The sequence below is a fragment of the Lycorma delicatula genome, chromosome 8 (assembly GCF_047948215.1).
Source record: "Lycorma delicatula isolate Av1 chromosome 8, ASM4794821v1, whole genome shotgun sequence".
Taxonomy (NCBI): domain Eukaryota; kingdom Metazoa; phylum Arthropoda; class Insecta; order Hemiptera; family Fulgoridae; genus Lycorma; species Lycorma delicatula.
In genome coordinates this window covers 88,423,142-88,451,071 of record NC_134462.1, presented here as the reverse complement: position 1 = coordinate 88,451,071, position 27,930 = coordinate 88,423,142, and the positions used below count along the sequence as shown (strand labels likewise).

The 27,930-nt window shown below is 30.4% G+C and overlaps 1 protein-coding gene across 1 annotated transcript; it reads left to right on the top strand.

The window, feature by feature from the left end:
* Nucleotides 1-12,296: 12,296 nt before the first annotated feature.
* Nucleotides 12,297-27,724, top strand: LOC142329284 (mitotic checkpoint serine/threonine-protein kinase BUB1 beta-like). The gene is made up of 7 exons (XM_075373727.1): nt 12,297-12,566; nt 13,213-13,366; nt 14,148-14,352; nt 17,833-18,249; nt 22,220-22,430; nt 23,127-23,354; nt 27,210-27,724. Exons 2-7 carry the CDS (start codon nt 13,227-13,229, stop codon nt 27,425-27,427), a joined length of 1,419 nt encoding a protein of 472 aa, XP_075229842.1. The 5' UTR covers nt 12,297-12,566; nt 13,213-13,226; the 3' UTR covers nt 27,428-27,724.
* The last annotated feature ends 206 nt before the right edge of the window (nt 27,725-27,930 follow it).

Below are 27,930 nucleotides of genomic sequence, written 5' to 3'. Positions count from 1 at the left end.
TCTTTTAACATTAAATTTATTTTCCCTTCTTATCATATCCTAATTAATTAATTCTGATTTTCTAATAAATTAAATTTAAATTAATTGATTTTCTAATGCCATAACTAATGGAACATAATAATTACATAACAAGAAATGAATATTTTATGTATTGCTAAATATTGTTTACTTGAATATCAAACAATCACAAATATTACTACATAAGTTAATAAAAAAATTCTAATCTGGAAAAAGTTCTATTTAAAGATAAGTATACTTGTTTTATAAAAATTATGTTAATAAACTTAGGTGTTAAAATCCTTTTGAATAAAATTTGTTCAGAGATCTTCAAAAGTACTAAATAAATTCTTTGTAATTAAAAAAAATTAGGAAACCCTATTTAATTTTAATATTACAAGGAGTTTGTAATATCGGTTTGATTGCAGTCAGTTCAGCTGTTTAAGCCAAATGATGATACAGTATTGCTTGAACACACAGAATCGCTACTAACTGCATGCCATCCGTCAAACATCAACAAAATATTTTTGTTGTAATAAAAAAAAAATTAGATCTACATATTTACATGTTCAACACATGACTGCAATGTGGTAAGCATATGTCTAAACAAAATTATCAGATGCTTCTCTATAGAAGTTTCCACCTTAGTGGTATATAAAATTCTGAATTTTCTTTCACTTTATCATCGGCATAATTACACATTCCTTCAAGTTGTCCTTTAGCTTGCCAAAGTGAAAGTTAGAGGGGGATAAGGGTATATAGTTGCAGAGTCATGGTTTCAATCCTGAACAAGTAGCAGTGATTTCTGTACCATACAGTTACTGGTCATGTTGGAGATTAACTTCATGTAAAAGTTTGGTTGGAAACTTGTTTTTGAGAACTGTATCAAGATTTCTAAGTCTCCGTATAACAATCAGCATCTGTAGTTCTTCACTAAAAAAGTCAACAACAGTAACACTACCATGAAACGTTATTGATCATGGATGAGACAGGTATTCTTTTAGCTTGTGGGTTATCAAGGTACAATAAGGCATTACTGAACATTACATACTAATGCATACTCCTTATGAACTGTGTTTTGAAGAATGAATGTACCATGGGCGTAGTTTTTCTATAAAAATGAGTAACCTATCGCACTGAATGCTAATGTATTTCTCCTTCAATAATAATATGTATGATTAGATCTAACGCAAGATGTAATTTGTCTTTATAATTTGTGGTTCCACAACTATCTTTCGGAATATTTTGAAAAAAGTTTGGGAATAGTGTTCAGGAAAATAAAAGGATGTGAAGTTAGAATGAAAGCTAACAATTAATTGTATTACTAAAGTGGTATCCATCTAACACTGTTATTAATGAAATGATGTTCGATCGCCCTTGGTTAGGTGGTAACTGCTATTAGTAGTTTAAAAGTCTCTAATGAAAAAAAACTAAGGCTTGTACACAAAGACTACAAAACAAGTTATTTTTATTTATTTTAAATAAATTATGTCAGTTAATTATGTGAACCTTATTAATTATGTAAGTTAGAAAGCGTATCCAAAGTGACTTCCGTATGAAGTAAGAGCTTAACAGGAAATTAACTCAATGTGCAAAAAGCTGTTTATGCTTGTGTCCTATGATTCTTGTTGAGCACAACTGCTGAATGTGTGCTAATAGAGTGTGTTTCCAAGTGACAATTACCACCAAGTAGGACAGTTTTTTAAAGAATTTTCATCAACATTTTCCCGGTTATTACCACTTAAAAATGTTTTTCTGTAAAGGTAATAAAGTTAATTCAGTCTCAAAAATAGAAAACTATGTATGCATGTATTTTTGTATGAATAGTTAATAATATTCTGTTACAAATGTGTATACATTAAATAAAAGTATTCATTTTTGAAAGGGTAGAGTTTTATTATAACTGCAATATTTTATTGCATTTATACTTTCTTTTAATCTGCTTCAAGAAACCAAATATCAATAGTACTTTTATAATTTAGTATGCAAAATCTTTTATATAACTTCATCAAAATTGATTTTCATATAATTGAATGATGTTATTTATTATTACAGAATAAATTATCTTTACGTACTTTAAAGAGATATATTTCTGCACAATATGCTTTTTTAAATAAAAAAAAATCTTAAATATATATATATATATATATATATATATATGTCCATACAAGTTCTGAAATATTTCAAAAAGTAAACAAAACAAAAAAATTTAACTTTCAAGAGATCAGTGGAAGTATTTATATAATAATTCATTATTATAGATTATTTATATTAAATATCTTGAAAATAATAATAATGTGTTATATTCTGATTATAAGTAAGCTATAGATTGTTATATGCTTCAATAATATAAATAATAAGATAATGTAATTTTATAATTTACATGAATAAAAGTTCCTTACTATTAAAAATTTAATTTAAATAATTTGTCTCATAGCATTTATATTTATTCTTTTACAGTTATAGTGGATCATCAGTAATTAGAATCATCAAAAAGTGTAATATTCAGTTTGACACAGTAATGTATTTTTACAGCATGTGTATATTATTTACTTTTTTCCTGGGTTTCTATAAACTTGCCTTACCTTAGAAAGATGAAATAATTTGTGTTTTAATTAATCAACATATTAATTATTTACTACTTAGTTTACAAAATATGGAATACAGTATAAAGAATGCAAAGTAAGAATAAGATTCTTTCCATAATCTGCAAAAGGCTAATGTTTTGGAGCAAAAACTAATATTTGTCAACAAATATCAAAGTTGATTTGAATCCGAAGATACAAATAAATAAGATAATAAATAAAATTACTCATTGCTGGTTTGATGATTGTTGATGAGAAAAATGTAGTAAAGTAGTTAGTAAATAATACTAGAAGGATTCCTACTTTTATATTAAAATGAAAAAGTAAAATCTGTCAAAGAAATCTGTGTTAGTAAGAATGATTGAGATGAGATTGAAGAAAAAAATTACAGCAATATAATGTTTATTTATGAGGTGAAGATTGAAAACTACAATAGCACAAAGGAGAAGGCTTGGGACAAAAATAGAGGGACAGTGGTGGCTTAAGGGACCTGCTGATAGACAGAACACCAGATGACAAATGTTTGTTAAAAAAAAAATTAGGATGTTTCAGAACAAATACTTTTTCATTTGTAAAAAATAATTTTTATAGGATAATTTAAAATCATGTTCTTATCCTTTTTAAAACATTTTTTTGTAATGTACAGTCCAGTACTTTTTACAAACATTTACTATCATTTTTTATAAACTTAAGTTATAAAGCTCAAACTGAATTTTCTACTTAAAAATAAAAACATGTTTGTACAACTCATGTCAGATGTTTTACCACAATTATAATTTTCTATTAATATCTTGATTTAACAGTTCCTGTAAAATAATAAATTGAAAATACAAACTGACCGTGGCCCCAGTTAATTTAGATTAGTCACTAATCACTTTTTTTACTGTTTCTATCACATTTCTTCATTCCGCTAGGAAATATTATGTCAGTATGTTATAATCATGTTTTAGATGATAACAATTCTAAATCCAATATAGCTCTCCTGATATGTAATTTTCATTATATTCTCACATTTGTGAGCTGTGGAAAACTTAAAATTTGGCTTTGTTCTAAATACAACTCAATTGTGCTTGCAAATATAAAATGTAAAAACTTTCCTGGGTTTGTCTAATTGAAATTTGGAAATGCTTAATACCAGTTTTGAAAACGACTCTTAGCAGTTTTTGTGAGCTTTAACATGTTTCGCACAGAAATGTGGAAATTAGTATTTGTTTAATGTTGCTATAAACATATATAGGCTGGAATATTGGAATTTGTGATCTCTTGTTCTTAATGGGACCTTCTCAGTTTTTTGTTTTCTGCATTCACCAGACCATCATGCAGATTCTGTTTCAGAGACAGGAAAAACATACTATCTGCAAATACTCTTTTAAGCAGATTTTACCAGTTGATTGCAAAATGCCTCATTTATTCAGATTCTTGATTAGTTTTCTCAGTGCCAATAAATGATAATAAGTCTTACAATTCAGGCTGTTGAAAATATTTTGTATCAAAGGAAAGGTAGACTATATATTCAAAGCATATTGATGAAGAAAGAAACATTAAGAAAATATCAATCTTCAAAAACCCACTTGACTTATTCTGGTTCTCACATTTACAAAGGCATGTGTGAAAAAAATCAAATTGAGCAATTTGCTAAATAAGTAAGATGCCTGCTCCAGTGAATGAATAACATTTTTGCCAAAGAAAATTTATTTTGACTACAAATTTAGATTCAGACAGCTTTGTTTCAAATAAAGCTGATATTCTTCAGATTATCAGACAAGAATAATTCAGAATTAATTCAAACAAGAATAATTCAGAATTAATTCAAACAAGAATAATTCAGAATTAATTCAAACAAGAATAATTCAGAATTAATTCAAACAATAATAATTAGGAGAATTCTAATTACTTAATTAGATTGATTGACAAAAAATACTAGTGAGAGATGCTATACGACAGTATTCTCATCATTGGAGTAATTACATGCTACGGAATGTTTCTTATTCTTTTTTTTTTTTTTTTTTGTCTTCAGTCATTTGACTGGTTTGATGCAGCTCTCCAAGATTCCCTATCTAGTGCTCCAAATGTGGCCTGCCTACACAATTTTTCCCTTCTACCTGTCCTTCCAATATTAAAGCGACTATTCCAGGATGCCTTAGTATGTGGCCTATAAGTCTGTCTCTTCTTTTAACTATATTTTTCCAAATGCTTCTTTCTTCATCTATTTGCCACAATACCTCTTCATTTGTCACTTTATCCACCCATCTGATTTTTAACATTCTCCTATAGCACTACATTTCAAAAGCTTCTAATCTTTTCTTCTCAGATACTCCGATTGTCCAAGTTTCACTTCCATATAAAGCGGCACTCCAAACATACACTTTCAAAAATCTTTTCCTGACATTTAAATTAATTTTTGATGTAAACAAATTATATTTCTTACTGAAGGCTAGTTTAGCTTGTGCTATTCGGCATTTTATATCGCTCCTGCTTCGTCCATCTTTAGTAATTTTACTTCCCAAATAACAAAATTCTTCTACCTCCATAATCTTTTCTCCTCCTATTTTCACATTCAGCGGTCCATCTTTGTTATTTCTACTACATTTCATTACTTTTGTTTTGTTCTTGTTTATTTTCATGCGGTAGTTGTTACGTAGGACTTCATCTATGCCGTTCATTGTTTCTTCTAAATCCTTTTTACTTTCGGCTAGAATTACTATATCATCAGCAAATCGTAGCATCTTTATCTTTTCACCTTGTACTGTTACTCCGAATCTAAATTGTTCTTTAACATCATTAACTACTAGTTCCATGTAAAGATTAAAAAGTAACGGAGATAGGGAACATCCTTGTCGGACTCCCTTTCTTATTACGGCTTCTTTCTTATGTTCTTCAGTTGTTACTGTTGCTCTTTGGTTCCGGTACATGTTAGCAATTGTTCTTCTATCTCTGTATTTGAACCCTAATTTTTTTAAAATGCTGAACATTTTATTCCAGTCTATGTTATCGAATGCCTTTTCTAGGTCTATAAACGCCAAGTATGTCGGTTTGTTTTTCTTTAATCTTCCTTCTACTATTAATCTGAGGCCTAAAATTGCTTCCCTTGTCCCTATACTTTTCCTGAAACCAAATTGGTCTGCTCCTAACACTTCCTCCACTCCCCTCTCAATTCTTCTGTATAAAATTCTAGTTAAGATTTTTGATGCATGACTAGTTAAACTAATTGTTCTGTATTCTTCACATTTATCTGCCCCTGCTTTCTTTGGTATCATAACTATAACACTTTTTTTGAAGTCTGATGGAAATTCCCCATTTTCATAAATATTACACACCAGTTTGTATAATCTATCAATCGCTTCCTCACCTGCACTGCGCAGTAATTCTACAGGTATTCCGTCTATTCCAGGAGCCTTTCTGCCATTTAAATCTTTTAATGCTCTCTTAAATTCAGATCTCAGTATTGTTTCTCCCATTTCATCCTCCTCAACTTCCTCTTCTTCCTCTATAACACCATTTTCTAATTCATTTCCTCCGTATAACTCTTCAATATATTCCACCCATCTATCGACTTTACCTTTCATATTATATATTGGTGTACCATCTTTGTTTAACACATTATTAGAATTTAATTTATGTACCCCAAAATTTTCCTTAACTTTCCTGTATGGTCCGTCTATTTTACCAATGTTCATTTCTCTTTCCACTTCTGAACACTTTTCTTTAATCCACTCTTCTTTCACCAGTTTGCACTTCCTGTTTATAGCATTTCTTAATTTCCGATAGTTCCTTTTACTTTCTTCATCACTATCATTCTTATATTTTCTACGTTCATCCATCAGCTGCAATATATCGTCTGAAACCCAAGGTTTTCTACCGGTTCTCTTTATTCCGCCTAAGTTTGCTTCTGCTGATTTAAGAATTTCCTTTTTAACATTCTCCCATTCTTCTTCTACATTTTCTACCTTATCTTTTTTACTCAGTCCTCTTGCGATGTCCTCCTCAAAAATCTTCTTTACCTCCTCTTCCTCAAGCTTCTCTAAATTCCACCGATTCATCTGACACCTTTTCTTCAGGTTTTTAAACCCCAATCTACATTTCATTATCACCAAATTATGGTCGCTATCAATGTCTGCTCCAGGGTAAGTTTTGCAGTCAACGAGTTGATTTCTAAATCTTTGCTTAACCATGATATAATCTATCTGATACCTTCCAGTATCGCCTGGCTTTTTCCAAGTGTATATTCTTCTATTATGATTTTTAAATTGGGTGTTGGCAATTACTAAATTATACTTTGTGCAAAATTCTATAAGTCGGTCCCCTCTTTCATTCCTTTTGCCCAGCCCGTATTCACCCACTATATTTCCTTCCTTGCCTTTTCCAATGCTTGCATTCCAATCTCCAACTATTATTAAATTTTCATCTCCTTTTACGTGTTTAATTGCTTCATCAATCTCTTCGTATACACACTCTACCTCATCATCATCATGGACGCTTGTAGGCATATAGACGTTAACAATCGTTGTCGGTTTAGGTTTTGATTTTATCCTTATTACAATGATTCTATCGCTATGCGTTTTGAAATACTCCACTCTCCTCCCTATCTTCTTGTTCATCACGAAACCTACTCCTGCCTGCCCATTATTTGACGCTGAGTTAATTACTCTAAAATCACCTGACCAAAAGTCGCCTTCCTCTTCCCACCTAACCTCACTAATTCCTACTATATCCACATTTGTCCTACCCATTTCCCTTTTTAAATTTTCTAGCCTACCAACCTTTTTCAAGCTTCTATCATTCCACGCTCCGACTCGTAGAATGTTATTTTTTAATTTCCTGGTGACCCCTTCCTTAGTAGTCCCCACCCGGAGATCCGAACGGGGGACTATTTTACCTCCGGAATATTTTACCAAGGAAGGCGCTTCCATTATTGCTATGTGAAAATGCAGAGAGCCACATTTTCTTGGAAAAAAAGCAGCTGTAGTTTTCCATTGCTTTCAGCTGCGCAGTACTCAGAGGACTGAGTGATGTTGATACGGCCGTTTAAGTCGTCCTGACTCACGCCCCTAACAACTACTGAAAGAGCTGCTGCCCTCTTTCAGGAATCATTCCTTAGTCTGGCTCTCAAACAGATACCTCTCCGATATGGTTGCACCTTCGGTCCAGCTACTCTGTATCCTTGAGCACTCAAGCCCCCTCACCAACGGCAAGGTCTCATGATTCATAGAGGAGGTCTTATTCTTAAGAATGGTTATTTCAACATTGGCATGACTTGTGTGTCATATCAAGTCCTTCATGGTTATGACACCTGACATACACAATTTTTTTAAGACTGAAATTGTGAGCTTAAACTTAAGTGCAGGTAATATCTGCATCACACAGGTGAGCAAAATGTTATACAACCCTGAATTCATTAATCCACTGAGCTGGGAAATTTGCTGTTAGATTGGTAATTCTTAACCTTATAGCAATAACGATACACAACAATCAAGTAATTTTTTATTTTGTCTATCAGTTGCATGCATAGTATAAAAACACTATCGTGCATTTTAATGCTGCTACTACATGGGTTCTTTGGAGAGAGTCATTTTTTTTGTGGTTAATGGTCATACATTGCCAGATTTGTCTCTCACAGATTTTTTTCTTTTGGGTTATTTGAAAGAAAAAGTGTTCAAAAATAATCCTTTCATAACTGATTGACTCAATTGGAACAATGAAGTTGAAGTATCCCACACCAATACTGCAACCATTAAAAAAGTAGCTACTAACATGTAGAAATTTGTTTATAGTTGCAAATGGAGAACATTGAACATCTATAACAAAATTATTGTAAGTTATGATATTTAATATTTACTTATTTATTAAAACTTAAGGTATTTTCATACAATGGTCTGCATGTCTTTTTCTCCATACAGGTAGCATAACATTTACTCAACTGTATACAAATGGCAGAAGCAGATAAATATGGAACTAATACATGCTTCTAAATGACATGAACATCTCATACGTCTATTAGGTACTAAGATAAAATATAAAACAATGGAATTGGAGCTGGGAGATGCATTAAATGAAAATCAGTTGAGTTTCAGAAAAAGCAGGAATAGAAGAGGAAGACAAATTCTAGAAAGCAAGGTGAAGAAAAATAAAGCTCCATTACATTTGAGTATCTTCAGAAAGAATATAATGTGTAATTTAAGCATGAATAAAATGTTAAGAAAGATAAGACAGAAGGAAAAGCTATTAGTAAATTGAACACAAAAAAGGTAACTTTAATAAGAGTAAAAGACCAAGAAAGACATACTGAACTGAGTGAAACAAGGATATATAGCTTTTTTTTTAGAGGTGGAGGAACCCCATTACAGGTGCTAAAGCAGTGTCAGACTTGCCTATTGCCTACTACAGGTTCCACAAGATGTTATTAAGTGCGTATGTATTCCTGCGCAAGTGACTAAACCTCTCCTCCTGGGAACCGCTTTGCAGCATTACTTCAGGAAGGGGAGAAACGCCTGCACACACAATTGCAACTGAAACATCCAAACACACATTTATGCAACACCAACTTAAGGAATAACATATTACATCACGAGTGTTCACAGTATGGGGGAAAAAAATTCTGAATTTTTAAAAACAGAATTTTTTTCCCCCATACTGTGAACACTCTGTAACATACTTCCGCAACCACAATAACCAACAGAAAGAGTAAAAAATTGCTTTTTAATTTGCTTGAGAGACTTCTACAAATAATTATTTGAAGATGTAGTAACACTAACGGCATAAAATAAAATTAGTACTAATAAATATGTTTTTCTTCTTCCTGAAACTAGGAATATGTTACAAAAAGAAGTAAATGGTAAGATTAGTTGCTAGGGAAAAATTTAATTTAACATAAACAGGAGTATAACAAAATTAGTGAAATGTAAAAAAAATAATTAAAAGCAACCAAACATTTGATTAATAATACTAATACCAAATTGTGATTTCAGCATTTATCTGGTTAATTAACAGGTGATTTTTTTCACCTGTTAACCAGAAAAAATATGAACAAAAATTGTTTTGCCATTATCCATAGCAATCTATATTATATAGTTATATGTATATATAATATACAATTCTTGGGGTTTTTTGTCCGCATTAATCTGAGAATCTACTAAATCGATTTCATTGAAACTTTGTGCACTTAGCAGAAGATTTTTCACTTTGTTTTATATCGATACGTTGAAAAGAACTGGAGTTTATCACTTACCTTCTTGACACATCCACAAGTTAGTTCATGAGTGCACCACATTACTCACTTCGTCTCTGTCGCTATCATTATGTCATACAGTTTCTTCAGTGGCTAAGATGATCAAAAAGGTTTATGGACTCGCTTAGTCTATAACTTTTCGTTTCAATTTTAAAGACTTCAGTTAACATATGTTTTGCAGTGACTATCAATAAGTCACAAGATTAAACTTCACAAACAGCTGGTTTAGATTTATGATCTGTTTGCTTTTCTCATGGACAATTGTATGTGGCATGTTCTCAAGTAAGCAATTGTAATGAGCTCTTTTTATTTGTTGTGATAATGGAGGAACCAAAAGTGTAGCTTACAAGACGCTAGTGTAAAAGTGTATATAAAAACACTATTTGCATTATTTTACAGACATAAAGACTTCATCTATCTCTATTTATTACTTCATAAAATCATTTTCATTCCCTACAATCAAAATTTTTTCACCTTTCAGAAAATACATTTTTGTAAAGATCACTTTACAAAATTATTAGCAGTACATTTGATATCTATAACCAGGGCCGCCCCGAGGGTGTCGCGATTGGTGCAAGCGTACAAGGCCCATATCGCTGACTGATTTTGCAAGATTAAAATGGTTTCATTCTCTTTTATTTTAATCCGAATACACATATTTTAAATATTATCAACCAATTAACGCACATTTCATGTCGACCAATCCAAGGCAAAGCTGGGTGCTTTGAGTTAATCAATATGCTTATAGATAACTAGCGCGAAGCCATCGGGTTGGTCTAGTGGTGAACGCGTCTTCGCAAATCAGATGATTTCAAAGTCGACAGTTCCAACGTTCAAATCCTAGTAAAGGCAGTTACTTTTATACGGATTTGAATACTACATGGTGGATACGGGTGTTATTTGGTGGTTGGGCCTACAATTAACCACACATCTCAGAGATGGTCGAATTGAGAATTCGACCAATTGAGAATTGTACAAGAATGCACTTCACTTATACTCTATCTCTACATATCATCCTCTGAATACCTGATTGTGATTCCCGGAGGCTAAACAGGAAACAAAGATAACTAGCGCTGACTAGTGAGAAAAGTAAAAACCATATGTTTCGTTGTGACAATTGACATCGTACGTTTTTATCGCGAATGTGAAAATAAACAAAATATTTAAAAGGAATACAAGTATTTAATGTAAAATACTAAACATAACTAGAAATATCCGTACTATCGAGATAAAAGGTAACATGATATGATAAAGGAAAACATGCAGTTATTATAATCATACTACTAAAAAAATGAATAGTATTTATTATATATATTATTTACTTATGTATTACGTTTTTTCAATACTTTTTATAGTATTTGTATGTTTTTTTATAATACTGTTTTTAGACAATTTCGCAGCATGACTAGTAGAGACAGAGATGTAGAAAGTAAGTTTTATTATTTAACACAGAATATCATCGGTCGCAAATTTCAATTTGCGACCGATGATATTCGGTCCAATACGTTAATATTGATGCAAACATTTTCGAGTACTTATATTACACAAAGGAACTTCAGATTTTGCCTCAAAGAACTTTTTAATATAATGCAACCGCCAAATTTCAACAAAATCGGTATAGTTTTTACACAATAATTTTGTAATCCAGATTTTAAAAAAAAATTTCCAATTGTGAAGAGCCTGAAATAAAGTCTCTAGCTACTTGAAACTTTTAAATCGGTTAATTAGGAGAGCCTAGGGAATTTTTCAAACATACTTGCAATTTTTTTGCTTTCAAACTGAATATCTTCATGAATTTTTATGTAAATTAATTTTTAAAAGCACAGCTTAAAACACACGCACACAAAAGTAAACAGTGGCATTTTGGAATGCATTTAATCGGAAAACCAATAGTCCCTTCATTATATATTTATATCTAGACTATTTCAATATAAATAAGTGTTTTAAGGGAACTACAAACATGAAATACTATAACATCAACTAATAAAGTGTACTAATAGTAGAATAATTTGGTAGTACACAAGTATATCGAACATGTCATACTTCGGTCATACTTATGATACGCACATCAACAAGAATTAAACATTCGAAATAAAGTAGTGATGAACTTTAAATATGAAAAAACTTACTTTGGAACAGTATCAATGTAGCGAATAAAAGGAAGTTTGTAAATAATACATTACACATGCAATTGTCTGTTCGTAGAGCTTATACAATTGGTTCGCGGGTATTGGTATCTCTCCCTCGTGATGAGCTGCTTCTAGATGATTACATAGAAAACAGTACAGTAATACCAACTAATCTTGAACTACAACCGATTCCCATTTAGCCTAGTTAAAAGCGTAATACTTTGTATTAAAGTAAAAGAAGGTAGCGTAGAAAAAAATGTCAATTTTATAATAAATCGTAAAAGTAGATAATTGTAATTATTATTTTCTTTGCTTTGTTTCAAAAAGTTGTAGTTTCTTTGTAGACTGCCGCAATTCATTTTCTTTCATGTAAACTTGTAACGGTTTTGCGTACTATACTTGTGCTCGGGGAGCGTGCATTATGTCGGCTTAAAGTTTAAGTTACTTTTTTGTATTTACGTTTTTACCGGTACCATATACATCTTAAAAGTTATCAGTGTTGAAAAATGTGTTTTAATTTATATTAAAAAATGTATTTTAGATGACGTTTCAGTGATGTTAGCTGTATCTTTGTAAAAAATTACAAACTTATTCTTCATTTAACAGTACATCTTTACAATTGTTATTCAGGTTTCAATTTATATATTTGTTATTTTGATTTTTTTTATATGTGAAGAAACTTAATTGTTTTTCCCAAGAATTGAATGAAAACGTTTTCCCAGAAACAAGATATAAAACTATACAATGATTTTCTCATTTCGAAGGAAAGATCAGTATACAATTTTTCTTGTTTTATGATAATTTTTGTTTCCCATGATCGTACATTTCATGAAAAAAATTATTAATTTTTTTGTTGACAATTATAATCTGGTTTTATGATAATTTTTCTGTAATTAGAACTGTAAAAGCAAAGATTTGGGTTAACAACAATGCTATTTATGAACTGATTAATCCTTTCAGTTAAAGCAGAAATTATATTTTTACATTTGTTTGCAGTGTAAAGTGCAATAGTATAAGTGCATTATAGCTTCCTTTTAATTTTCAATGATATGAGGGCAAATCCAGATATATTAGTCTTCAATATAAGATGATTATCCATATAAGATCAGCCCTGTTAGTAAAGTATGGCAATAGATGGAAAAAATTTACATTTGTAATATGAAAAACAATCAGATACACTTTTAAATATGATTATCTCTATTGGAATGTTGGCATTTATTGTAGTGTGGTGCATAATTTAAAAAAAAGAGATTTATTTCTGAAACATCCATTTCAGGTTTACATAAAAAGATGGAAACATCAGATATACTTGATCAAACAAAAGAAAATGTACAACCTCTGAGAAAAGGCAGAAGGGCAGATCATCTAGGTACAGTTTTAAAAGCTACAATTAATAATGAAGCACAGATTGAACTTGATCAACAACGGCAGTATGTATTTTTTATTCTTAATTCTTTGAATGTTTAGTAGAATATTGATGTTATTCAGTTGTTGTTTGGTTTTATTATTCCCATCTATGGAATAGCTCAAACTAGTTCAAATTTATTTCATGTTGCAGTAAAGGATTTAAAAAAATCAATTTTGGCGAAAATAAATTAATTAATTACCAAAAAGAGGTATTTCTTTTTAGATGTTACATTAAAATATATTAGCTTACCACAGGCTCTGATAATAACACAAAATTGAACCCATTTCATCTGAACATGCACAGAATCATTACCTTGTGCTGGTTAATACTTGCTTATTCATGTAGCAGGTGAGTGTTGGAAGCCAGGGTAGACCATTTTATATATTGCTTAATTTCACCTTCTACATAGAATTTATTAAGTTCTAATAATACATCCTTACACAGCAGTCCAGGGATATAACGTAAAAGGTACATTCCATGCACAATGGATGCAACTGCCTTTAGTTGTGATTCAATAAAGCTGCATAAAATATCTGTTAAAAAAGTATGTTCTTTAAAAGCATAATCTGATGTCTTAAAGTTTTATTATTCAAATTTTAAACTGATAAAAAAATTATTCTAATATTAAATAAAAAGTACATATTTAACGAATTAGTTGGCTTTGTATACTTGATCGGTTGTATTCTGTGTTCTACATTATATAACATCTTAAGATGCACAGATAGAAATTAGATTATCAGCCTTACATTTGGTAATTTTTTATAATTTTCTGTGTGTTTTATGTAACTAAATGAATTTTTTAGGCAATATGAAATGGTCATTCGTGTTTATGATGGAGACGACCCTTTAGAACCAAGATATGAGTTTGTACAATGGATTGAACAAAGTTACCCATCTTTAGGACCAGAAAGTAAATTAATTGATCTGCTGGAAGATACAATTAACATATTTAAAGATACTGATAAATATAAGCAAGATCCAAGGTTCATTGAACTTCTTATAAAATATGTATGTATTCTACGTATGAACATTTTTAGTTATTATTTAATCTTAGACATAGTTTTAGTTATTTAATACATTTAATTATTTTTAACAAAATAATTAATATTTCTCTTCTATCAACACATTGCTCTTTGTATAGACTTACATTAAAAACATTTTAATGTAATTTATATAATAAAACTACTGTATACAGGTGTATCATAAAGTTCTCCTGGACTTTCATTACCTATTCTACATATGAAAATAATAGAAAAAGTTCATATAAACATATGTTCTAAAATGCTTTGTTTGCCTGAAAATTAGATCCCATAACTGTATCTGCAGTAGTTTTTGAGAATTCTGGGGTAAAATTCAATAAATTGGGGTAAAAACCTTGTTTTTTATGTTTGATGTACAATAACTTTGTTAAATGGGTAATAAACAAATAAAACTTTTAAACAAAACTTGTAGAGAATGTAATTCTGAACAAAATGGTGTGAGATAAGCTAATTAAAACAAAAAAAAGTTTAAAAAATCTGAATTTTATTTAGAAGCAGTAAATTATTAATTAGTCTGAAAGTACTTAATGTAAACAAAAACCAAATTCTTTTTTGGTGATGTGAAAAATTTGTAAAAACAAAATTTATTGTTAAAAAATTAAAAAAAAACTGGAAATTTCACATTTGTAAAATAAAAATTACTTAGATAATAATGTTTTATTAATGACATAAGTACAATAAATTATTTGAAAAATTATTTCAAAGTTGGCAATAAAATAACAACAGCTGATCAACAATGCGCAGTACTGTGCATTATGATATTCTCATTAATCCTTGGTTGTATTAGTGTTTAAATCATTCTGTAAGGTAAATTAACTATATCAGGTACTCTGAACTGTGCTGTCGTTAGTGAAGGTTTTCTGTATATTTTAGTTTGAACATGATCGGTTTGCGATTGAAGTAATGCCATACTTATTTACAACAGAGGAATACACTGATATGGTATTCATTTTGGGCATGTGTAATGGTAATGCTACAGCTGATGCAGTATGTTTTCCAAACTGCAGGATTCCAGATCGCAAAACATTTAGTCTGACTTTTCACAGTCTTTGGGAAACAGGTTCATTACCTAATATTTGTACCAGCTTTGAACGATTTATCCAACACGATGCTGTTATTGATGAAATTATTATCGATGCAGTTCAGTGTAGTCCAGGCATCAGTATATGACATCTTTCTTAGCGAATCTGAGTTTCACATTCAGTGGTTTGGAGGACACACAAAACAAGTTTTATCCTTATCATAAACAGCTAGTTCAACTTCTATACCCAGGAGACGGTCCACTTTGCTTGGAGTTCATCAACTGGTATAGTATAAAAAATGAAACAGATCACTTTTAACCTGATGTAATTAAATAAATCTCTCAAGTATAATAAAGAAAAAAAATCATTAATGTTTAGCAAAATTATAATTTTTTTTTCCTGTAACTGTAACAAAATTACATTCTTTGAGTATAATATTCAAGCCAAATCTGTTATATTACGAGGCAGTATCTTTTGCAGTAGGTAAAAAATATTAATTTTGTCTTTATTAAGGTATTTAATTTAAGACATAATTCACTAGAATGGTGAGTTATGGTGCAGTAACATGTATCCTAGCACACCTATAGACCATACCATATAAATAATAAAAAATAACCAGAAGATCCAAAATTTATTAACAGCATCATCACAATTAAAGAAATATATTTCAATAAAACTATTTTGAATTTAATTAATAACAAATATATATAAAAAAATACCTTACCTATGGTATTTCCACTATTAGCAATTATGTTAGAAATATATTTACAGGATTTTGAGAGTAAATTAATACATGGAACTCATGCTCATAAACTACTTTAATTAGTAATATTTATAAATAAACAACTACCTAAACACAATAACTTACAATAAAGAATTATTTAAACCAGCATACAAACCTAATAACCACATAATGAAATATTTAAAAACAAACATTATAATAATAAAATAAACATTCTATTTGGAATTTGTAAAATTAAATGCAATGATTGTGACTGTATTTATGTAGGAAAATAAGTAGATCCTTTAAAATTAGATTTTTTGAACATTAAAAAAATTAACATTTAAATTAAAAAAAAAAAAAATAAATAAATTAGGTTTATCTAATATGGCAGACCATCTAATAAACATTTTATTTTTGGTGTTAACACAAATTTAGAAGTATTATAAATTAATAAAGATGACAACATTAAATATAATAGAACATAACTTATCAATAACAGAAGACATGAATAAAGAATAGATTTAAAAAAATAAAAATCACATATTTTTGGTTTTTACTAAAAATTATTAAATAAAATGGTTACTTGATAAAGCTGCAAACATTTCTTCAAAGCAGTTGCTCATTGTGGCTGTCATTCTGTTCAGTGCATAGTTAAGTTGGGTGATTCCATGCTAGCCAGGCATATCTAATAAGCATCATCTTCTATTATATGATGTCTCAAATTTGTGTTTTTCAATAGACATTTTTTACATCAGTTTTCTCACAATTAAATTCTCTACAAAATTAACTAGAATTTTTTATTTTTTCATTGGTAAATTAACAAAGTTATTTTATTTCAAACCTAAAAAAGTGTGTTTTCTGGCAAACTTTTATCATATTTTACCTCATTTTTCTTAAAAACTATGTAAGATATAGGTCTGGAACCACTTTTATTCAATTTCTTAGATAAAAAACCATAAGGAAACTCCAAATTTACCCCTCGATTTCACTCCAGGAATTTTAGTATGGTTTAATTTCACAGAGGGGTAAGTGTTTCATGAGCTGAAACATGGTAATAACGTTTTTATTATTTTTGGTTATAGAATCAACTCATGAGAGATTGCCATACAATTTGGTATCACCTTTATAAATACAAAAAAAATTTCTATTTTATAAATCATCAAACAGTGTTAGAGGGAAACAGTCTTATAAAAACTGTAACAGATAGCAGCAGTCATACAATAAAATAAGTAATTTTCATCATTTTAATATTCTTATTTTAAAATTTTTATTATAGAATAATGGAATGTTTTTAATCATGACTTAGGATGTGGGAACCTGTGAAAATACTTTCTTGAAAAATTAAGGTAAGATATGTCTTATCTGTACTAGGTGGTTTATTTAATAGAATTTAAATATAATTTAACAGTACAAAGGAATAATAAGAATCTTAAGAAGATTAATTTAAGTAAAATAAGTATATTATTATTAATTATTTAACTAGTTTTATAATTCAACTGATTGGTTTTACAATAAATACTATTTATTTTTTTAATATATTTTAAATTCTTTTAGAAATATCTTTGTAGATGACTTACAAATTTATTAATTTTTTTTTGCTATAAATTTCATTACCATCAATTAATTATAGTGATATTATTGGGCATCTGCCTGTTGTAACTACTGTTATAATAGATAATTAAATTATAATTTTTTGTTTCAGATAAATTCTCAGATAAATCCAGTAGAATTATATCAGTTAGCATATAATCAAGGTTTAGGAACAATGTGTGCAATTTTCTATGAAGCTTGGGCTGAAGAATTAGATAAGATTCAAGACTGGAAACGGGCAAATCAGGTCTATGAATTGGGAATAATGAGTCATGCTGAACCTACTGAGGAATTAAAATTAAAACATGAACAATTTCAGTTAAGTGTTGGCCGTCATATGCTTACCAGTGATTATAATAAACCAGATTCTCCTGAAAAAACTGTTATTGCTCCATCTCGTCAAGCTTTATCTAAACTACATAAAAGTTCAGTAGCAGGAATTCGTATGCCTAAAGGTAACCCTGGTGTTTTACGAGCTCTGCCATCAGTTTTTGGTAATAATCAAAGAAGTATGATAAGCATATACCAGGTTTGTTTATAGGTCTGTTTTGTAAAACAGTAAAAGAAAATTGTGTATTAGTAATAATGATTGAAGTAATTACAAATTTTTTCAGTGGTTTTTTAGTTGAATAGTTTTGACTAATTGAAAAGGTTCAGTCAGTTGAAGAAAAAGTAATCTATTGCAACATATATTTGTACTGATCAATATTGAATTGATAAGTAGTAATAAGCTGCTCCCATTCTGTAAAATCTACATTGCCTTTTCAGGCACAGGCAACCCTTGATAACCTAAGCTTATGATTTTTTACCATGCCAAGACCAAACATATATTTTTTTTTTGTCTTCAGTCATTTGACTGGTTTGATGCAGCTCTCCAAGATTCCCTATCTAGTGCTAGTCGTTTCATTTCAGTATACCCTCTACATCCTACATCCCTAATAATTTGTTTTACATATTCCAAACGTGGCCTGCCTATACAATTTGTCCCTTCTACCTGTCCTTCCAATATTAAAGCGACTATTCCAGGATGCCTTAGTATGTGGCCTATAAGTCTGTCTCTTCTTTTAACTATATTTTTCCAAATGCTTCTTTCTTCATCTATTTGCCGCAATACCTCTTCATTTGTCACTTTATCCACCCATCTGATTTTAATATTCTCCTATAGCACCGCATTTCAAAAGCTTCTAATCTTTTCTTCTCAGATACTCCGATTGTCCAAGTTTCACTTCCATATAAAGCGACACTCCAAACATACACTTTCAAAAATCTTTTCCTGACATTTAAATTAATTTTTGATGTAAACAAATTATATTTCTTACTGAAGGCTCGTTTAGCTTGTGCTATTCGGCATTTTATATCGCTCCTGCTTCGTCCATCTTTAGTAATTCTACTTCCCAAATAACAAAATTCATCTACCTCCATAATGTTTTCTCCTCCTATTTTCACATTCAGTGGACCATCTTTGTTATTTCTACTACATTTCATTACTTTTGTTTTGTTCTTGTTTATTTTCATGCGATAGTTGTTGCATAGGACTTCATCTATGCCGTTCATTGTTTCTTCTAAATCCTTTTTACTTTTGGCTAGAATTACTATATCATCAGCAAATCGTAGCATCTTTATCTTTTCACCTTGTACTGTTACTCCGAATCTAAATTGTTCTTTAACATCATTAACTGCTAGTTCCATGTAAAGATTAAAAAGTAACGGAGATAGGGAACATCCTTGTTCCTCTGAATTGTTCTTCTATCTCTGTATTTGAACCCTAATTTTTTTTAAATGCTGAACATTTTATTCCAGTCTATGTTATCGAATGCCTTTTCTAGGTCTATAAACGCCAAGTATGTTGGTTTGTTTTTCTTTAATTTTCCTTCTACTATTAATCTGAGGCCTAAAATTGCTTCCCTTGCCCCTATACTTTTCCTGAAACCAAATTGGTCTGCTCCTAACACTTCCTCCACTCTCCTCTCAATTCTTCTGTATAGAATTCTAGTTAAGATTTTTGATGCATGACTAGTTAAACTAATTGTTCTGTATTCTTCACATTTATCGGCCCCTGCTTTCTTTGGTATCATTACTATAACACTTTTTTTTAAGTCTGACGGAAATTCCCCTTTTTCATAAATATTACACACCAGTTTGTATAATCTATCAATCGCTTCCTCACCTGCACTGCGCAGTAATTCTACAGGTATTCCGTCTATTCCAGGAGCCTTTCTGCCATTTAAATCTTTAAATGCTCTCTTAAATTCAGATCTCAATATTGTTTCTCCCATTTCATCCTCCTCAACTTCCTCTTCTTCCTCTATAACACCATTTTCTAATTCATTTCCTCCGTATAACTCTTCAATATATTCCACCCATCTATCGACTTTACCTTTCGTATTATATATTGGTGTACCATCTTTGTTTAACACATTATTAGATTTTAATTTATGTACCCCAAAATTTTCCTTAACTTTCCTGTATGCTCCGTCTTATTTTACCAATGTTCATTTCTCTTTCCACTTCTGAACACTTTTCTTTAAATCCACTCTTCTTTCGCCAGTTTGCACTTCCTGTTTATAGCATTTCTTAATTGCCAATAGTTCCTTTTACTTTCTTCATCACTATCATTCTTATATTTTCTACGTTCATCCATCAGCTTCAATATATTGTCTGAAACCCGAGGTTTTCTACCAGTTCTCTTTATATAAGAAGTTTGCTTCTGCTGATTTAAGAATTTCCTTTTTAACATTCTCCCATTCTTCTTCTACATTTTCTACCTTGTCTTTTTTACTCAGACCTCTTGCGATGTCCTCCTCAAAAATCTTCTTTACCTCCTCTTCCTCAAGCTTCTCTAAATTCCACCGATTCATCTGACACCTTTTCTTCAGGTTTTTAAACCCCAATCTACATTTCATTATCACCAAATTATGGTTGCTATCAATGTCTGCTCCAGGGTAGTTTTGCAGTCAACGAGTTGATTTCTAAATCTTTGCTTAACCATTATATAATCTAGCTGATACCTTGCAGTATCGCCTGGCTTTTTCCAAGTGTATATTCTTCTATTATGATTTTTAAATTGGGTGTTGGCAATTACTAAATTATACTTTGTGCAAAACTCTATAAGTCGGTCCCCTCTTTCATTCCTTTTGCCCAGCCCGTATTCACCCACTATATTTCCTTCCTTGCCTTTTCCAATGCTTGCACTCCAATCTCCAACTATTATTAAATTTTCATCTCCTTTTATGTGTTTAATTGCTTCATCAATCTCTTCGTATACACACTCTACCTCATCATCATCATGGGCGCTTGTAGGCATATAGACGTTAACAATCGTTATCGGTTTAGGTTTTGATTTTATCCTTATTACAATGATTCTATCGCTATGCGTCTTGAAATACTCCACTCTCCTCCCTATCTTCTTGTTCATAAACATAATATAGTAATATATAATAATTTTTTTTAGAGACTATTCCTTAATTGCGCTTGGTTATTTTCCTGATTGAATTTTGTTGCCCAGTTTTCCATCAAAGGTGTTATAAAATATTATCATTTTTTCATAAGTGTAATACCATACGTACACACATAAATATGCATTGTGCACAGAAGAAGCAGGTGGAATTTTATATTTTGTTGCCCTAGGTTCTATACCAGTGAAATTTCTAAATGCTCAAGTTGATAATTATCCATTAACTATGTATTCATTTATCCAATATAAATGTGTTCCATATACCACATTCCATATACAATACCACTCACATTCTTCTAATACCTGTTTACAGTGATTAGTGTCAAGCCCAACTGGAGGTCAATCTTCTAAAGGAACTAAGTTCAAGGAACATGCAGCTCAGCTGTAAATTCACATGTAAAGCTTGACCCGAGTGCCTGGTATCCCTAGTAGGCATTAGCTACCAGTAATATAGAGATAACATCTAATTGTTTACTGTTATCAATAGAACATCAAGAGTGAAGTCTGCTTTAAGGCATCTTGTGATCCAGTAAGATTTTGTGGTTTTTGGACTCCCACAATGTAGCGGACAGTTTCAGTCTGGTAGGGTATCTGTGCTCGGTTTCTTCCAGTGAAGTGGCTTTACTACATATAGTGAGTTGACTGAAGCTGGCCATTGGCTATACCTTAAACATGTTGACCTGCTCCAGACCAAATCAAGTCTTCATTTTGGTTACATTTCCTGAATTTGTGGAGGTTTGAATTTTCATTTACCTCAGTCAAGCGTCCTGAATGCTTATATTGGACTTTAATTTGAAGCTTGGATGCTAGTGACAATACAGCACGTAATCTTGCTCTACAGCTTGCAATAACATTTGAGTAGCAGGACAGTAGCTTTTAAGGATGACAACTGATACTGCATACATTAGTTTTTTTTTATAATTAAAAAAAGTTAAACACAAAAATCATATAGTGAGTGATAAGGTATTTTGTTCCAGATATATATATTTTAAATAAATTGTGATGTGTTTTTTAATTTTATTGAATTAATTAATTTGGTGAACAGGAAAATAATGATCCTGCTATTGCAAGTGGCAGTGTTAAATCACAAATGGATCATTTCCCAAAAGCTGTTGTGTCAAATAAGGAAAACAGTTTAAAAGCTGGACCATGGAAAAACAAAAAATCAGCTAGCAGTTCATCATTATCATCTAGTCATTACAGTACCTCTTCTGTTGTTAATATTCATGCTGCATCTTCAACTCCTGGTTTCCAAGGTATTAAAATAGAAAAAAATTCACATCTGAGAAAAAATATATGTATTAAGTTAAGTAAATTAGAAATCTAAATTATTCCAATAATTTGTTCAGATCACCATATGTTAATTGTTAGGTACACTTGTGCCTATATTTACTATCTAGACTGCTTTCAATACCGGCTCAATAGTGGGTCCTCTATTTTCTATGTTCCTTCATCATTATTCTTCCAAAATGTAACGTATTGTATTTATATATTTCAATTTTTTCTTAATTCAAAATTTATACCTCTATACATTGTGGAGGAGGTTAAGACATTCAGTACTCTATAATTTTATTTTATGCATGATAAATGTGATAGTCTCATAACAATAATAATATGCAAAACAATATTTTCCTGACATAAATATCAGAAAAGATACTTATAAAATTCACCAATCTCATATAAAGTAAGTAATACAAGTAAAAGTAGTATAAGTAGAACAGGATAGCCCTGCGTTTCAAAATAAACAAACATAAATTTCTATGAATACACTAAAGAACACTCATTTTTCGCTAAGAGGCTAATTTTAAAAGTCTACATCAAGTTACAACTCATTACAGTAGATAAATAGGAAATCAAGTTTTCTTAAAAAAAGAAGTGCGTTTGTATATACAAACTAATTAAGAAGCTGTACTCATTAAGACAGTAAATAATGTGTAAAAAATTGTTTACAGTTCATGAAGATGAAGATGGTGGTGGTTTACCGCATCAAACACCAATTGTGCCAAGGGCACTTAAAACAATAAAGGCTGATACTTTTAACTGTCCTGTGGCGATATTTGAACCTTCTGATCCTAATGTTAAAGTTATGTATCCAAAGCACAAAATATATGTTGGAGGAAGAGAATTTCAGTTGGAAGAATTAAAAGCAGCTGCTTATTATAAACAGCACAATTTACATTGTAAGTTAATCTGTAAATAAATTTATTATAATAGTAGTACTTCTTACCAGATAGTCTGTTGCACTAATATTATCAATTATTCATACTTATAAAGATTCTCTGGCAGTAGTATTATTGAAGTAATAATTTAAACATTAGAGTTTGCTAAACATTATACACTAAATGCTGACCCAGAAATTGGGGTTTTACAAGAAAGTAAGGTCAAGATTTGTGCCGATTGTAAATTCTTCTCTTTTAACCTTCTAATGTTACACCTGCCAACATATATGTTAGTAGTTCAGTTAAATAAATGCCCAAGATAAATCAACAATTTTGCACAAATATAGCTTCAAGAAAAATTTACAAAATGGTACGTAAAGAACTCTGATACCCTCCACAAAACATGAAACTTAATTATTAATCATTTAGCCATGTTTATTTTCTGCTCTTGTTTCCTTATGCTTTTAAGTTTCTCAGAATAAACAGCATAATTTTTCCACTTCTAAATATATTTTAATAGAAATGTCTAGAGCTGTATTTTGTAAATACAGTTGTTTGTACTCTAGCTGTGGCACATGGAAAAGGATGCTTATCATATGAAAGAAGGCTTTTTATCTTTTATCAGAAATTTAATTTAGACTACTTCACCTCAAGATTTCTTTCATTTCAGTGACATTCTTATACATATTTTAAACTACTGATGAACTATCACACTTGCTTCAGAATAAACCAATATTTACTCTCAAGATACTATAAAATTACTGCAGTTTTTGTGATGTGGTTTCGTTCCACTTTTCTATTCAGAATTAATGGTCCATTAAAAAAGTTGGGTTATTTTACACTGAATGGTTACATAGTGATGAACTTTTGTATATGTATGTATATGTTAATATTTTATTCCAAATTCATAAAAAAAATTTCCAGTAACCATTATTATTCTGGTTGAAAGATGTTTGTAGCAGCTTTCTCAGAATTAGGAAATTCTTTCAGCTGAATTGAAAGAAAATATGTATAATTAATATAATAAATGGTGCTAACATGTAAATGAAATAGAGAGCTCAAGGTATACAAACTGTATTGCATCAGACATCTACACTTAGTAACATCTCAGTAGTTGATGTTTATAAACAAAAAGTTATAAAGCTTGTTGCAAATCACAATAAATTGGCCCTTGAAGGGTTTCCTTAGAGGCGCAACACATTTTTGATGGTATGAGTATGCATCATTCAGCTGCTTCTTCGCTGTGTGTGTGTAAATACATTATATTGGTTTGTAAGAACATCATGAAGCTTTTGGTTATGAAAATTATCAGCAACATTACAATTTTTTAATTTTACATTTTCTGCTGTTAACGGATTATTTAGATTACAATAAGTTTAACATAGGATGGTATTATAATTCAACTTTATCATCATGAAAGGTGGAAATAGTGGCCTATACAAGAAAAGAATTAGGAGAGTGCAAACTTATCCTTAGTTAGACAAGAGAAGTCATGTTTAATGTTTTTAACTATATGTTAAAGGTGGCATGAGGTGGACTGAACATTCTTAAACAATTTCAGAAACATGTTGCCCAAGCTATCGAAATTTCACTCAGAATTGTTAAAAAAAAATTAAATGAAGCAAAAATTAAACCTGATAAAGGCATTAGCACTCCTGAAAAAAATCATAACACTAAAAAAACTAAAACATCCGTGGATAACTTTAATAAAAGTGTCATTCGTGAAATGATTTATAATTGATTAAGGTGAACGCGTTATTCTTGGATTGCTATTATCGGTCGTAAAAGAGAAAATCAATTTTGAAGGAAGTCTTAGTCTTTATGATGCATTATCAAAGATGGGTTAAAATGGAAAAACTGTAGATAACAGAAAAATTATAAAATCAGGAACTGAGGCTACATTATTGAAGAGTACTATAACCAAAAAGGACCTATAATTTACATGAACAAATCCTATATACAGGGTTTGTCCTGAGAGTAAGGAGACTGAGTTTAGAAAACACACTTTATTTGACAAAATATTTCAATACACCTAGTATTATTCAAAATAAGAACCTTGGGCAGAACCCATGATGTATATCACGATCTCTCTGCAATCATACACACTTAAATGTTGATCAGTGTTCAATAAAGCATGGACTGTTGCTTGTCGTGGATTTCTTCTTGGCCATCTGTAAAGGATTTGTGCCATCTGGACACTCGTAATCTCTACATTGTAGTATGCTGTCTTGATCAAGTCAAATGTCTTGGTAGGGAACTTCCTCAATTTAATGCAAAACTTCACTGCATAGCACTGTTCCAATGTTTACTCCATTGTTTCTATAATGCAGCGATGAAACAGAGATACACTTTCAAGCCTGTCCACTCGCTTCGACTGATTGAAACCAACTGAGCTTGTCACATAGTGAAGCTGAAGGTTCCCTCACTTTCCTCGCTACCAATTTCCTGATGCTCAAAACACTACAACTTATCTCCTTACTTTCAGGACAGACACTGTTCATGCCAGTCACTCCAAACCAATATTGTGGAATGGGGGCTCTGACCATAACCTTGTAACCTTACTACTCTGATTGCTAAATGCAAGCATGCATACATTGTTCATGCTGGTTCTGAAAATGTTTTGTCAAGAACGAGCTTCTTACATTTAAATCTGACACAAAACAGGAAATTATCATGACAATATGAATTCTGTTAATTACAAGCAGTAGGCAAAACAATTCCTAATCTTCCCTCAGTCATTGTCAGATAATGCTTCCTACAATAATATGCATCAGAACCATGTTCCAAATCCGAACATGCGAAAAGCAGACATGGTCAATTGGCTTATACAAAATAACATTCATTTACTGCATAAGCTACATAGCTTATGCAGTTACTCAGTTTTAGTCAAGATAGATCACAGTTTGGAGATTGCCTACTTGTTTTCCAGAAATCCACTTGAAAAAATTTGCTCGGTTTTAAAAGAGTATGTCGCAAAAAAGAAATATTAATTTTAAATTAGATGATGCTTTTGCATTAATTGAAAAATGAGCAAATTCAGTTAGAAATGCTGAATGGAAATCAAGGTGCAACCATGTCAAGAAAATAGAAACATCTTATTTGTCTTGGAAACCTTTGATAATGTCATTTAAAATGTTGTTATGTAAATGATGATAGTGAATTGTGAATTAATTGGCGGTAACAACATAAGCGATGATGAGATATTAGGGATTGAAACATTATGATTTGTTTTGGTAAATAACAGTTCAGAACAATGTTCATACATATAGTATAAACCGCGCCAGTTCACCTCCTTCTTCATCAGTCACCTCTCCTTTAAACTTATTGTGGTTTGCAACAAGCTCTAAATTGGTTGAAATACTGGCTGAATAAATAAATAAAACTCAGTTTCAATACCTGGATCTGCTTACAATTATTTCATCTCGTTTCTTAGAGATATATGAAAAGTTAAATATACAATGGATATCTTGAAAGTATTCAGTAATTTTTCTTATAACTACTGAGACTGACACATCTGCAATACTGAAAATCAACCAGTTTGTTGATATTGCTTGCTATAGCTTATGAGAAACAGTTACCTCCATAGTATCACAGCAACCTTCCTGTGATTGTTTACCTCCAAGTTATATAGTTATAAATGGATAATGCAATAGATTTGTATAATATTAATGCAATGAACTTAAGAAATTTATAAAAAAAGTAATATATTTTGGAATGCTAAAATATCTTTGCATAAAGAAAATGATTTCAGGTGACCTTCAATCATTTGATGACTCAAGGGATTTATAATGAAAAAAATTTACTCAAGGGTTTAATTTTTCTTCAGACTTATGTGTAATATTTTTTACTTGAAATTAACAAAATATTTATTTTTAGCACAATACAGTGAAACAGGATACGAGTTTCAGACTCCAATGTTATTTGGTAAGCAAGGGTCATCCAACAGATTTCTGTCTACACCATCAGACACATCAATACAAAAATCTATTCCTGTCAGATTATTTGCTGATAATTCTCCAGATAATTCTCCAAATGACTCAGACAAATCTGCTTCAATTGATAATTTTACTACAAAAAAAGAAAATACTCCATAACAAAGCGATTAAATCATTTTTCTAAATGAAAGTACAATTGGTTAATTATTGACAATTAATTGGCATGTTAAGGTGTACTTTTCATAAGAAATTAGTATCATGACATGATTATATTCTATTTTTAATTATGCATTTCAATTATATTTAGTTCAGTTCTAACTTACTGTTTTGTACAACAAAAATAAAGACTATGTAGTTGTAAACTCCTGTCAAAAATATTTCTTTCTATTAATTTTTTTATCAATTTCCAGGCAATTGTTTGTTAGTTTTTTGTTGCATTAAAAACTTTATTTGTTATATATGAGTTCTTATTATAATTTCCTTTAAATCATTTACCAATTCCGTTAACTTTATTTATAATATTTAAGAAAAATAAACATATATCACTTTTTTTTTAAATTTTATTTTACTGATAAAAATATTTGCTAATAACAAAACGATTAATTATATCCAATTAGAAACAAAAAATCCTGTATATATTTACTTGAGAAAAAAATCAGGTT